The 13,682-nt window shown below is 39.7% G+C and overlaps 1 protein-coding gene across 1 annotated transcript; it reads left to right on the top strand.

Moving 5' to 3' along the window:
* The first annotated feature begins 253 nt into the window (after positions 1-253).
* On the top strand, positions 254-1,489 carry LOC132613294 (uncharacterized). Its single transcript, XM_060327317.1, has 2 exons — positions 254-788; positions 1,485-1,489. Exons 1-2 carry the CDS (start codon positions 254-256, stop codon positions 1,487-1,489), a joined length of 540 nt encoding a protein of 179 aa, XP_060183300.1.
* Positions 1,490-13,682: the final 12,193 nt, after the last annotated feature.

Below are 13,682 nucleotides of genomic sequence, written 5' to 3'. Positions count from 1 at the left end.
ATCTGTCTATTATGTGGGGCAGCAGAACTGTGGTGTCGGAAATTATGGGAACTACTATGGAAACAATTACAATACCCCATTAAGGAAGCAGGACTTCCACAAGCTGAACAATTATCAGCAACCCCAGGCTCAGTCGGCTAGCAATTTGGAAGAGATGATAAAGCAGCTCATAGCTCAAACATAAGTAACGCAGTAGCAGAATTAGAAAATTCAGAGTGAGATGCAGAAATCTATTCATGAGCTTGAGCGTCAGATGGGGCAGATGGCTATTATGCAGAATGTCAGACCACATGGTGCTCTTCCTAGTGATACTGAGAAGAATCCAAATGAGTGCAAGGTAGTCACCTTGAGGAATGGCAGAGAACTTGAAGAAGTGCCTCCGAGAAAAAAGAACATAGCAGAAGCAGAACTTATCCCTACTAAGAGAGTTGAGCTAAAGCAGACAGTCGCAGAGCAACCCGTAGAGGAAGTGGCTCGACCACCCCTTCCCTTTCCACAGCTACTTCAGAAGCAGAAAGTAGCTTCGACTTGCAAGAAATTTCTTAAACTCTTAAAGCAGGTACACATCAACATTCCTTTGGTGGAGCTTTTGCAAGAAGTTTCAAAATATGCGAAGTATATCAAAGATGTGGTTGCAAACAAAAGGCGTTGGATAGAGTTTCAGACCGTTGCACTTACTGAAGAGTGCAGTTCTAGAGTGAGGAGTAAAATTCCTCCACAGTTGAAAGATCCGGGTAGCTTCACGATTTCGATTACTATTGGCAACATTGAAGTTGGGCTAGCATTGTGTGAGTTGGGTGCTAGTATTAATCTGATGCCCACTTTTGTGTTTTGAACGTTGAGCTTGGGTGAGCCTAGGCCAACGACTATTACGTTGCAGCTAGTTGATCGATCTCTTAGTTATCCTGATGGTATTATTGAGGATGTTCTTATGAAGGTAGGCCCGTTTATTCTGCCGGTTGATTTTGTGATACATGATTATGAGGCAGATAAAATTGTTCCTCTCATCATGGGGAGAGGATTCTTGGCTACTGTTGATGCTGTGATCCGAGTGAGAGATGGGAAGATATCTATAACAGCTGATGGATAAGAGGCTGCTTTTGATGTCTTTAAAGCTACCAAGCTTCCAACCCATTATGAGGAGTTGAAGATGATTACTGTGGTGGAGCCGGAGCTCACTAATGCAGAGTTAGATCACTTTCTAGCTTCGCGAGATCCTTAAGCGACATCTTTGGTGTATAGAGAAGAATTGATGATTGATACAGAAGTCGAGGAGTGTCCTTGACACTTCATATGCTTAATTACGAGCAAACGCACTATTTGAAGAGCTAGACATACCAGAGTCATGGAAGATTCCGAAACCATCTATCGAAGAGGCTGCAGTTCTTGAGTTAAAGTCATTACCTCCTTATCTTCTCTATGCTTTCTTGGGTAGTGGAGACACATTACATGTAATCTTCTCTGCTTATTTGACTGATGTGCAGGTTGAACGTGTATTATGAGTGCTAAGAGATCGAATCTGAGCCCTTGGGTGGTCGATAGCTGATATTTGAGGTATTAGTAGTTCGTTTCGTATGCACAAAATATTATTAGAGGAAGAACACAAGCCTAGTATTGAGTGCCAGAGACGACTGAACCCGATCATGAAAGAGGTGGTGAAGAAAGAGGTAATCAAGTGGCTTGACAGCTGCATTATTTACCCCATCTCTGACAGCAAATGGGTAAGGCCTGTATAATGTGTCCGAAAGAAAGGGGGCATGACTATGGTAGAGAATGAGAAGAATGAATTGGTACCTCAATGAACTGTTACTGGTTGGAGGATATGTATTGACTATCGCAAGTTGAACAACGCCACCAGAAAAGATCACTTCCCTTTGCCCTTCATGGATCAGATGCTTGACAGATTGGCTGAGCACGATTATTATTGCTTTCTGGATGGATATTCGAGCAACAACCAGATCATGATTGCACCTAAGGATGAAGAGAAGACCACATTCACATGTCCATATGGCACATTTGCATTCTGGAGGACGCCTTTCGGTTTGTGTAATGCTCTAGGTACTTTCCAGCGATGCATAATGGCTATTTTCACTGATATAGTGGAAAACTATGTAGAGGTATTTGTGGATGACTTCTCTGTTTTTGGGGACTCTTTTGATGATTGCTTGAACCATCTTGATGCCTTGTTAGCTCGTTGTAAAGAAATGAACTTGGTACTTAACTGGGAAAAATACCATTTCATGGTTCGAGAGGGCATTGTTCTTGGGCACAAGATGTTGAGCAAGGGAATAGAAGTTGACAAGGCGAAGATTGAAGCAATTAAAAATATTTCCACCACCCGTTTTAGTTCGGGGAGTGCGCAGTTTTCTTGGGCATGGAGGCTTTTTCGATGGTTCATTAAAGATTTCTCTAAAGTTGCTAATCCAATGTGCAAGTTGTTCGAGAAAGAGGTGAAGTTTGTGTTTAATGAAGCCTGTCTGACGGCTTTTGATGAATTTAAAAAGAGGTTAGTGTCTGCTCCTATTATCATCACACCCGATTGGTCTTTGCCGTTTATTTTGATGTGTGATGCAAGTGATTTTGCTGTGGAGCTGTCCTTGGCCAGAAAAGGGACAAGATTTTTCATCCTATTTATTATGCCAGCAAAACACTTGATGTAGCCCAGATGAACTATACAGTCATATAGAAGGAGTTATTGGCGGTTGTTTATGCCTTTGACAAATTTCGGTCATATCTTATGGGGACGAAGGTAATTATTTATACTGATCACACTGTAGTTTGCTACCTATTTACTAAGAAGGATCCAAAGCCGAGGCTTATTCGTTGGGTATTGCTGCTGCAAGAGTTTGACATTGAGATTGGAAGATCGGGAACATGTAGATGAAGCAGTGGTGATTAAAGAGACTTTTTCTGATGAACAACGTTTTGCTCTTCAGTCAGCTGATGTGCCATCGTATGCAGACATGGTGAACTTTATAGTGAGTGATATTTATCTCCCTGGTGCTAATCACGAGAAGAAAAAGCACATTTTGCATGATAGTTGATTCTATGTATGGGATGAGCCCTATCTATACAGAGCTGGCACAGATCAGCTAATTAGAAGATGTATCCCAGAGGAAGAGGTCCCCGTGATTCTTGAGAAGTGTCACGCGTCACCCTATGGTGGTCATCACGCGGGTGATAGAACAGCTGCGAAGGTACTTCAATCTGGGTTCTATTGGCCCACTTTGTTTAAAGATGCTCATGAATTTGTGAGAGCCTACGATAGCTGCCAGAGAATCAAAAATATCTCCAAGCGTCATGAAATGCCTTTGAAGCACATCTTAGAGATTGAACTATTTGATGTGTGGGGTATCGACTTCATGGGCCCCTCATACCGTCCAAGGGGAATAAGTACATATTGGTTACTGTAGACTATGTCTCGAAGCGTGTGGAAGCCATTGTCCTTCCTACCAATGATGCTAGCCTGGTAGTAAGGTTTCTGAAAAAGAACACTTTTACAAGGTTTGGGACCCCTCGAGCCATCATCAGCGATCAAGGTATGCACTTTTGCAATCAACTTTTTGATAAATTGTTGCTCAAGTATGGGATGAAACACAAGATAGCGACTGCTTATCATCCTTAGACAAGTGGTCAAGTGGAGGTATCGAATCGAGAAATTAAGAGAATTTTGGAGAAGACTGTGAACGTGAGTAGGAAAGATTGGTCGCTGAAGCTAGATGATGCTCCGTGGGCATACAGAATAGCCTACAAAACTTCTATTGGCACATTTCCTTATAAGCTCACCTTTGCTAAGACATGTCATCTACCGGTTGAGCTTGAGCATAAAGCGTATTGGGCGATAAAGAAGCTAAATTTAGACATGGTTCAAGCTAGATAAAAGAGACTGTTGCAGCTGTACGAGTTGGACGAATTTCGCTATCATGCTTATAAGAACGCGAAAATGTACAAGGAGAGAACTAAGAGAATTCATGACAAGCGCATCCAACCTCGTGACTTTAAGCCTGGACAGTTAGTCTTGTTTTATAACTCTAAGTTGAAGATTTTCGGAGGGAAGTTGAAAAGCAAGTGGTCTGGACCGTTTGAAGTCGTTCGGGTAACTGCACATGGGGCAATTGAGCTGAAACTGTTGAATGCAGAGTGGACATTCTTGGTAAATGGACAGAGGTTCAAGCACTATTTTGGAGAGGTCATCAATCCAGAGAAGACCTTGGTGGGACTAGAAGAGGCTTGATAGAGCCTGCATCGTGCCGCGATGTTAAATCAAACGCTTCTCGGGAGGCAACCCGTGTTTGTAAAAGTATCATAAAGAAAAAGAACATAAAAATAAGAAAAATACAAAAAGTGTCGTGCCACGACCTTAACTAAGGCGCTGGTTGGGAGGCAACCCAACATTTTTATGTATATATGTCACGTTTGTTCATGTTTCAGGGCTCGGGATGGAACTAGGAAGAAAAAAAAGCGAAAAAAGTGAAAAATCATCGTCCAGGTTTGTTATGTGTTGGGCCCACAACGCAGGTCCAACACCTGAGTTAAGAGACAGAGAATGGGAGTATCCATGCCAGACCCGCAACACGCGTACAGTGCGGGGAGGCTAGTTTCTGAAACTTGAAACCTCCGTGCTGAGCCCACGACTCGGTTCAAGCATATATAGGGGCCAAATCTGATTTTGTTTTCTAAGTGTTTAAAAGGTCGGTCCTGTCTCATATTTCTAGTAACCTTCTCCATCTCAAACTCAAATCCCTCTCCCTATTCCCTCTCTAAAAACAAACATACTGCCATTCCCCCTCCCCAAAATCCATTCAAAACCCACAACACTTCAAGAACTTGTGAAATCATCTTCTAAAACTTCAAGAGGTAAGCAAAACTTTTTCTTTCCCTCTTGTTCTTGAATGTTTATAAGTTGGAAAACTAGGGTTGATGGGTTTGGGTGAATGTTTAGAAGATGACTCCCATTATAGAAGAGAGGGTTTTAAACCCACTATTGTCAAAATTCATAGGGATGATTCTATGCCCACAAGGTGTTCGTAAAAATGCCCGAATAAATTTATAAGTGGAATTGTGAAGTCTTGAGTAGTAATATGACATTAAATATTTGTACGAACCCTTGGACATCAATTGTGCTTAACAAATTGTGGATTGGGTTGAGAAAATCATGAACCACCAACCCAAAGTTTTAAAACATGAATTAGTTAGCTTTTTGATTTTTGTTTTCTTTTGTTTCTAGTCTAACTTAGTTAACTTCTTTGTTTTCCTCTTTTGTACGTAGATTGAAGTAAGTGTGAGGTCAGTTCAACCCCAACTTAGGAATTAATCACGAAAAGGCTCGAAAAGATTGAAAAACAAAAAAGAGATTATATAAGGGCCACACAACTCCAAACTTGAAAATATGGAAAGAGCTTAAGTGTGGGGTCGTTTCACGACCCTTTTGGTTTTGAAATTTGATTCATTGTTTGGTATTGTGTTGTTTTGTAGGAAAAATGGCTCACCCACGAGGAAAGGACAAAGCGACCTCCACATCTCAAGGAACAAAGCGAACCCGAGCAACTCCCACACAAGGAAAGAAGTGGTAAAATCCTCTTCATGGGGTAAGCAAGAAAGGTCTCCCATTCCCCGAGCTCAACCTGGGAGGCCTGCACTTGATCTTTTTATGGGCCATCGTACTTAGTACGCAGACTTTGCCAAAGCCATTCCATTTTTACATATGCATGAGCGGGCTATTAACTCAGCCACTCTATAGGAGAAATACAAGCGTGTGTACAACAAGCTTGTTGAGGTGAGGTGGGTGCAAATATTCGACTCACCAGGGCCGTGCAATATTGACTTGGTGTTGGAGTTCTACACCAACATTAAGTTCACTGGAGATGAGTGGCCGGAAGCCGTGTATTTGAGGGGCAACTGGATATCGATTTCAGCTTCGACCGTATGTGCTCACCTTGGCATTCGTGACTATCCTATCGAGCCATTGGCAAAATTCATCAAAAGGCTGGACTACAAAGCAATTCGAGAAACCTTGTATGGTCCTGATTCTAAGGCCTCATGGGCCCGCTATGCTGGAAAGTACAGGAAACACAAGTACTTGAGAATGAGCAATTTCTGCCAAGACGCCCGAGTGTGGTTGCGCATATTGAACTATCTCATTTGGCCTTTGGAGCACTATTCAGAAGTCCCAAAAGAGCGAGTTTGCATTGTCTACTTCTTGATGACGGGGCAGCCCATCAACGTAGGTCATTTGATGCTGCAAGAGATGAAAAGAGTGCGTCAAAATTCGCCTCCGAGATTGAGTTTTGGAAACACTCTCACCTCGTATATTCTACGCTTTGTCTAGGAGTTGCAAAAGCCATATGATCGAATCATAGATGCACTAGAGGAGGTGCTTGACATTTCAAATGTCAAGGCACCCGAGCTTAACAGCAAGGTGAATCTCACACTGTCTGAAGAGAGATAGGGCCAGTCCACTTTATTAGCAGATGTATAAGATGGCTGTGTGTGCGGGTGAGAAGTTCGATGTAGATTTCTTTGGTGTGTTCAAAGAGGTCCCGCATACTCCATATTCTCTTTATTGGTGGTGAGACCAAGTTGCCAGCTGATGAGGATGTGAACTCGTATGACTTGATGATGGCAGACATTAAAGTTGGGGTGGAGGTGTAGTCACACTTAGCTTGGAGAGAAAATGAAGAAGATGCTATGAAGGCCGAGCCAGAGGATGGTGAGGCCGATGATTTGGAGGATGATGACTAGGCCCTAGTGGGCCCCAGGGAGTATTTCTTACCTTGCTTGCGCTTTATTTTTTCAAATATATTTTCATTGAGGGCATTGCATAATTTTAAGTGTGGGATGGGAAAATGCGTCCCTAGTTTGTAACAACATGTTTTGAGGTTGCGGATGATGATTAGTATGCCTTGGGATTTTTTTTTTCTTTAGCAGTTTTGAGTCTTAAGGTCGAAAAAAAAAATAGAAAAAGTTGAAAAAATTGCAAAAAGATTTTTGGTTCTTTATTTTTCTTTGATAACCTTTCAAGTCCCTCATTAGTAGGCATTCATCATCCACCCCCTTTGGTTTTCTTATGGCCTCGGTTCTTTCCCGAGGGGGGGCCTTTGAACCAGGCATAGGTAGATTTTTCTTTTATAGTCATAGAAAGGGTTTTTCCTGATGGCAGGTGGATGACAACCTGCTTGAGGGAAAATTAGTCCTTAGGATAGGCGTATTCAAATGCTAGTTGCACGGGTTAGGTGAAGTATTGGCATATAAGTGATCTTAAAATTTTTTGTGAAAGCATGCTTTGAAATTGTATCACTTTTCTTGAAAGCACTTGCAAATTGTTCTTGTTTGACTCGTTATGGCCCACTTGGCATTGTTGATTTTTATTGTTGTTTGATTTGAGGGACAACCGGATCCCTCTTGCGTTGATTGTGTGCCATGTGTGTGTAAGGTTTTGCATTTGTATCCATGTTTGGTATTGACATCTAGAACTTGCGTTGTGTGTTCGCGAAGCGAAATGTAGTTCGGTTGAGCCTAGAAAATGATAGAGGCGTTTCTTTGATTAGTCACTAAAAAGCCTAAACGTTTATCCTACCAACTTGTAAATAGCACTCTAGTTAACTCTTTTGAGCATTTAGCCTTTTCATTGATAGCAGTACTTAGCCTTTACCCCTTCGTTCAATAAAACTTGATTTTTTATCCAAATACTCTATGAGCACTTTAATCATTTACATATATAATGGGAGTTGGGATGTGAATGAAAAAGGGGAAATGGTTGTTAATTGTAATCTAGGCAGATTATGGGAGCACCAAATGAAAAGAACTAATTCACTTGTTAGCCGGGAATTGGGAAAAAAAAAAGAGAAAAGAAAGAAATCTGAAAAAGACAGAAAAAATGTAGCGAAAATTTTTCCCTTTTAGCATTGTGTGACTTTTAAAAGAGTGGTGCTTTAACAAAGAAAAATGGGTGAATTGGAGAAATTTAAAGGTTGGTTGGTGTTGAATAAGGGCTAATGAAGAAATTGTGCAAGAATGATAGAAGTACATGTATTAAAGTGCTTAGGGAGGTTAGTCACTATTATCCAAATAATTCCTACCCGTCCCTTAGCCTACATTACAACCGTTACACCTCGGAAAATTTTTCGTTCATGCACAGTGAATAGACTGACGAAGGGTACGACGTATGCGATGTGTTGATAAGTAAGAAATAACATTTGATGATTCTAAATGAGATTTCAAAGACATTCGAAGTAAGAGAAGAAAGGTTGCCAAGGGGAGGCAAGACATACGAGATGCATCGGAAAGGATTTACGAGTAACAAGTTAATGACAATTTAATGATGCTTTGGAGAAAAGTTATAACGTCCCTTAGATTGTTATGAAGTGATAAACAAGTGTTAAGAAGGATCCACAAGGATTGGAGATCAAACGAGTGAACGAGAATGAGTTTCAGAAAACTGCGGATTGTACGGTCCACTATACGGACCGTACAAAAGATACGGGCCGTAAGTATGGCCGTATAAACTGTCCAGAGAAGAGACTCCACTGGAACCATTATACGGTCACACATACGGACCGTATAAATTGTACGGACCGTATGTGTGTCCGTATAAATGTGTCGGGATAGATTTGTGTATTTAATAAGGGACCAAGTTTCATTTCATTTCATTTCATTTCATTTCATTTTCCCCTTCACACCCCTTCTCTCTAAAACATCTCTCTACACTTCTCCAATATGAATTCAAGGGATATTTGTGATCAACTACATCAAACCAAGGAAATCAAGTGTAAGAAACTCATTGGAGTTCATCCAAGGCAAGACACCCCATTGGATTGACGCTAGGGCTTTTCTTCAAGTGAAAGATTATCATCCAAAACTTGCTCCTACACTATCTAAGGTAAGATTTATGGTATTTCCATGTTGTTTAAGGTGTTTGAAAGTTGAAACACTTGGATTGTAGAAGGATATAGGAAATGGGTTATAAACATGAGAACAATGAGATTTTGAGTAGTAGTTTGGAATGAGTTGTGAATATTGATATGTTGTGATTATAAGTATGTTATAAATGATATTGAGAACACGGGATAGGTATTATATGCAAGAAAATATACTAGTATACTATGACCATGATTATGGTTGAATTGAAGTGGAATTGTGAAACGAGGGTAATATAGATGAATGAAGATTGTTGGTTATGATATTGTGAACGTTATTATGAATGTTTGGGAGTTGATATACAATATGGGAAAGGTTGTATAAACAAAGGAAATGCTGCCCAATTTTCTCCAGCCTTAGTAAGCACGTTCATATAATCGATTAGCTAATGTGAATGCGAATTCTCTTGAAGGTAGAAACGTGAGCATTGAAGGAGGACAATCAAGCAATGGAAATTGTTAAACGAAGGAGGTATGTAAGGCTAGTCCTTTCTTTCTAAGGCATGATTCATATGACATGAATCCTCCTATCTTTCCATGATTTTCCTACATAACGGGAATGACGAGTCTACGAGTATAAGAGCTTCATATGAGATAAAGAAAAGAGATACGTTACGAACATGACAATACCGATGATGAATCTAAGTCTAGAAGTCCTAAAGCTCATGATATGATATTCCTACGAAGCTAATGATCCATATATGATTCCTATAATATTATTTCCCTACCTATCCATGACTTTCCTACCTTTCCGGAAAAACTAAGAGCCTATGTTCATGAACAACCATATGGGATAAGATAAGAGGTATGTTACGAATGCGATAATGATGATGATGAGACTAAGTCTAAAGATTCTAAGGCTTATAATATTATGGTTCTACAAGGCTCATGATCCATATTATGATCCATTGATGTTGTTAATTGAATACACTCACCTTATATGCTAATTCCTTCAAGGTGAGACAGAATGCTTATGAATACTCCATAATGGAATCGGGGGTTCTCGACCTTATATCACCCCGACATCGTTATAAATTGTCTATAAGCTCTAATGCACGTCCTATGACCAATGTTCCGAAAAGTTACATGTCTATGTTCATAGAGGATTTCATATAAGATAAAGGTAAGAGATATGCTATGGAAACGATAATGGTAATGATGAGCCTAAGTCTAGAGATTATAAAGTCTATCATACGATATTTATACGAAGTTCATGCTACAAATATGATATGGTTTTCATAGATTGTCTGTAAATTCAAATGTATGCTCTATGAAAAGTTATGATAAGTTTATGAGATAAATGTGATGATAATAATGATGATGTTGATAGTGATGATGATAATGATGACGATGATAATAGTGATGGCGCTAAAGATATTTATGGGCTTTTATGTATATATGTGCCTATGTATGGCTATTATGAAACCTCGAGCTTATATGGCCGGGTAGAATGTATATATATATATATATATATATATATATATATATATATATATATATATATATATATATATATATGTAACGCGCGCGCACCTCTGCAGTTGGGTACAGAGAACACTGAGCCTTGGTAAGGCCAGACACGGACAACACTAAGCCTTGGTAGGGCCAGGCACGGACAATATTGAGCCTTGGTAGGGCCAGGCACGTATAACACCAAACTTTATTATAGCTGGGCACGTAAAACACCGACCCTATATAGTCGGGCACGATATTACTATGATTATATATATGATATATGTATGAAAAGCCCGGAAGATATGTATGTGATATTGTCGAGCCACTACGTGGCCGGATACGGATGACGTTTAATGTGCATGAGCAGATATGGTATTATGATACGATGATGTATGCGCTATGATGATACATGTATTGTGATTATATATGATATAGGCATGAAAGGTATCCTCCCTTAAAAGTTACGCAGGTTATGTCTACAACTTATGTCCTATGATTTCTCTAATATGTTCATTTCATTCATGCCTTACATACTCAGTACAATTTTCGTACTGACGTCCATTTTCTTTGGGCGCTATGTTCATGCCCACAGGTAGACAGGGAGGCGACCCATACTTATAGAAGCCAATAAGCAGAGTTTTGAAAGCACTCAATTATTCCGGAGGTGCCATTCATTTACCATTTTATGTACATGTATGTTTTGGGCACGATGGGGTCCTATCCCGTCCATATGTCTAGCACTCTAGTAGAGGCTCGTAGATACGTATGTGTGGGTAGTATGGTCTCACGATTTTGATAAGCGTATATATGTATATATGTATGTGTGTATTATTTTGATAGCTGAAGGGCTTATGTATATAAAGGTAATTATGTTTCCAAATGAAACAAAATGATTTTCCTATGATTTGAGTATGAATTTGATGAATGAACGCTTAACGAGTATGATAAGTAGCAGAATGAGCGGTGTTCGGTGGTTAGCTCCGGGTACCCGTTATGACCCCTAGTCGGGTCGTGACAACAACCCTCGAAGTCCTACTTGATTCTAGGTTCGTCTTACTTGTATTAGTGGAGTGGTTACACTACGGGCAAGCCTATGGTATGTCGTACTTTGCATGTGATATTCTTTGTGAGAGTGAGCGTAATTATTGATTTTATGTCCGTTGATTTAAACATATGTGATTCTTTAGAGATATTGATTACTTTCTTTTGGTGAGGGCACATAATTAGCAATAAAGTGGTGAAATGTTGATTTCTTGATCATAAGGTTGCTTACATGCTTTAAAGTGGTGTTGTTGGTCAATTGGTTTTAAAAGTGAAGTGTTTTTCAGGAAGGTAGTCATTGGTGCTAAAAATGAGGGTTTTAAATCTTTGGCATGGCTTTTGAAACTTGGCTCATTGTTTTGGTTTTGAAATCTTTCTTTTGAGATAGTCATACTAGCTGAATCCCGTTGTAGACCTATTAGAATGAGTTGAGCTAGAAGTGTAGTTTGGTGTTGGTTTGTGTTTGCTAGAGGGCGAGCAAAGTCTAAGTAGGGGGTGGTGATATTTGGCACAAATATCATGTTTCGTGTCATTTTACATCCTATTCTAATGACTTTTATCGCTTAATCTATGATGAAATTGTCGTATTTGGGCTTATGTTGTTATGTTTCATGTGTATAGGCACGATAAAGACATACGATAGAAAACTGGGCTAAAAGTGGTTGGTTTTGGAGCATATGATGATTACACGAGGTGACGAGTTGAAGACCACAAGTTATAAACTAAAAGGAAAAAAATTGAACTGAAGGAAGCATATGTGCCAATCCCGTAGCACGGGGCCAACATGTGAAGATCGAGTTGCGGGAAATTGAAGTCCCGCGCTGGAAGGGCGTGGCGGAATTGGCACATTCATCATCTAAAATTCACTAAAGGTTCCGTGCTGAGCCCGCGCACAGGATGGGCTCAGCCTGTCCGAATTTTATTAGGATTTTGTCTATTCTTGAGTCATTAAATACTTATTTTAAGTGTTGAGAACGGTATTCTTGTGCTAGGATATTCTATGACTTGTAAGCCGCCCTTATACTTTCTCTCACTAGGTTTATTTTATTTTCCATCTTTTCAACCCTAGTTTCTTCATGAATTCTTGTTGTTCATTGAGAATCACGAGTAGCTAAACTTCGTAATTCTGGGGTTGTGGTGAAAGACATGATAGTTGGTTTGACGACAATTTCTATCGATTAAATTGCCATATTTTGGGTTGCTTATTTATTCTTGTGCTTAATTGTTTGATTATCTGGCCAATAGTTGAACACTATCTGTGGCATGTGAATTGAACTAGGGATAGGAAATTTGCATACGTAATAAGAATAAATAGAGCTTGTTCGATATAATCGTTTCGCTAATGAGGATAGGAATATACCCTTTAGCCTAGCTTAGTTTAATATGGAGGATTAAATGTGTTCTTGTTACCTCTGACGACCATAGGGATATAGGCGTTATAGTAGCATCTATAGGCTTGTGAGCAACTCGGAAGATACTCATAAAGTTATAATTAACCTGTCAACTAGTAACCCAGGAAATAAGAAAGGTAGAATTGTCAGAAGGTCAACTGGATTGTCGAAAGCCATCACCCTGGAACTTTCTCTCATCTGATAAACCTTACAGTCTTTGTCAAAATATTCTCAGTCACAAAAACACCCATCATAAATTGTTTATTTTTTAGTTTTAGTTTAGTTACAACAAACACTTTGATTTTCACTTTCTGGAATAGTTTTATTCGAATTTGAATTAGTTTAACAGTAGAATCTAAGTCTCTGTGGGATCGATATCTGGACTTAAAAGTTCTATATTACTTGTACGACCACGTATACTTGCGCATGCATTTGGGAGCAACAACTGCCACCTCCGCTATCACTATCAACCACTTTCACCACAGCGACCAATCCCTACTACCAACCACCTCTGCTATGACAAGTCACAACTACCATCATTATCATAGCCAATCATTAGCCACCACTACAAAAAACCTATGCCATCACAACCATTAGTGACAGCCACAGCTACTGCTAACTACTACTGTCAGTCGCTACCACATCTACCACCTCTTCAACCTCATCATCTAGGGTCACACAGTATGGTTGGTTTAATGCGAATGATCATCCTCATAAATGTCCATATCAAGATCTATTATTGGTTCATTGGATAGTAGTATTTTCTTTAAAGTTGTTTATGATGAAGCTAGAGAAACAATATGGGTTTCATTGATTGTTATATCTGGCTGTTTGGGGGGGAGGGGGGGATGGATTGCGTAGAGGAATCATAGCTGGTAGT

The sequence above is a fragment of the Lycium barbarum genome, chromosome 10 (genome assembly GCF_019175385.1).
Source record: "Lycium barbarum isolate Lr01 chromosome 10, ASM1917538v2, whole genome shotgun sequence".
In the NCBI taxonomy this organism is placed as follows: Eukaryota; Viridiplantae; Streptophyta; class Magnoliopsida; order Solanales; family Solanaceae; genus Lycium; species Lycium barbarum.
The sequence above is the reverse complement of the archived record's forward strand: the minus strand, read 5'-3'. Positions and strand labels throughout refer to the sequence as shown.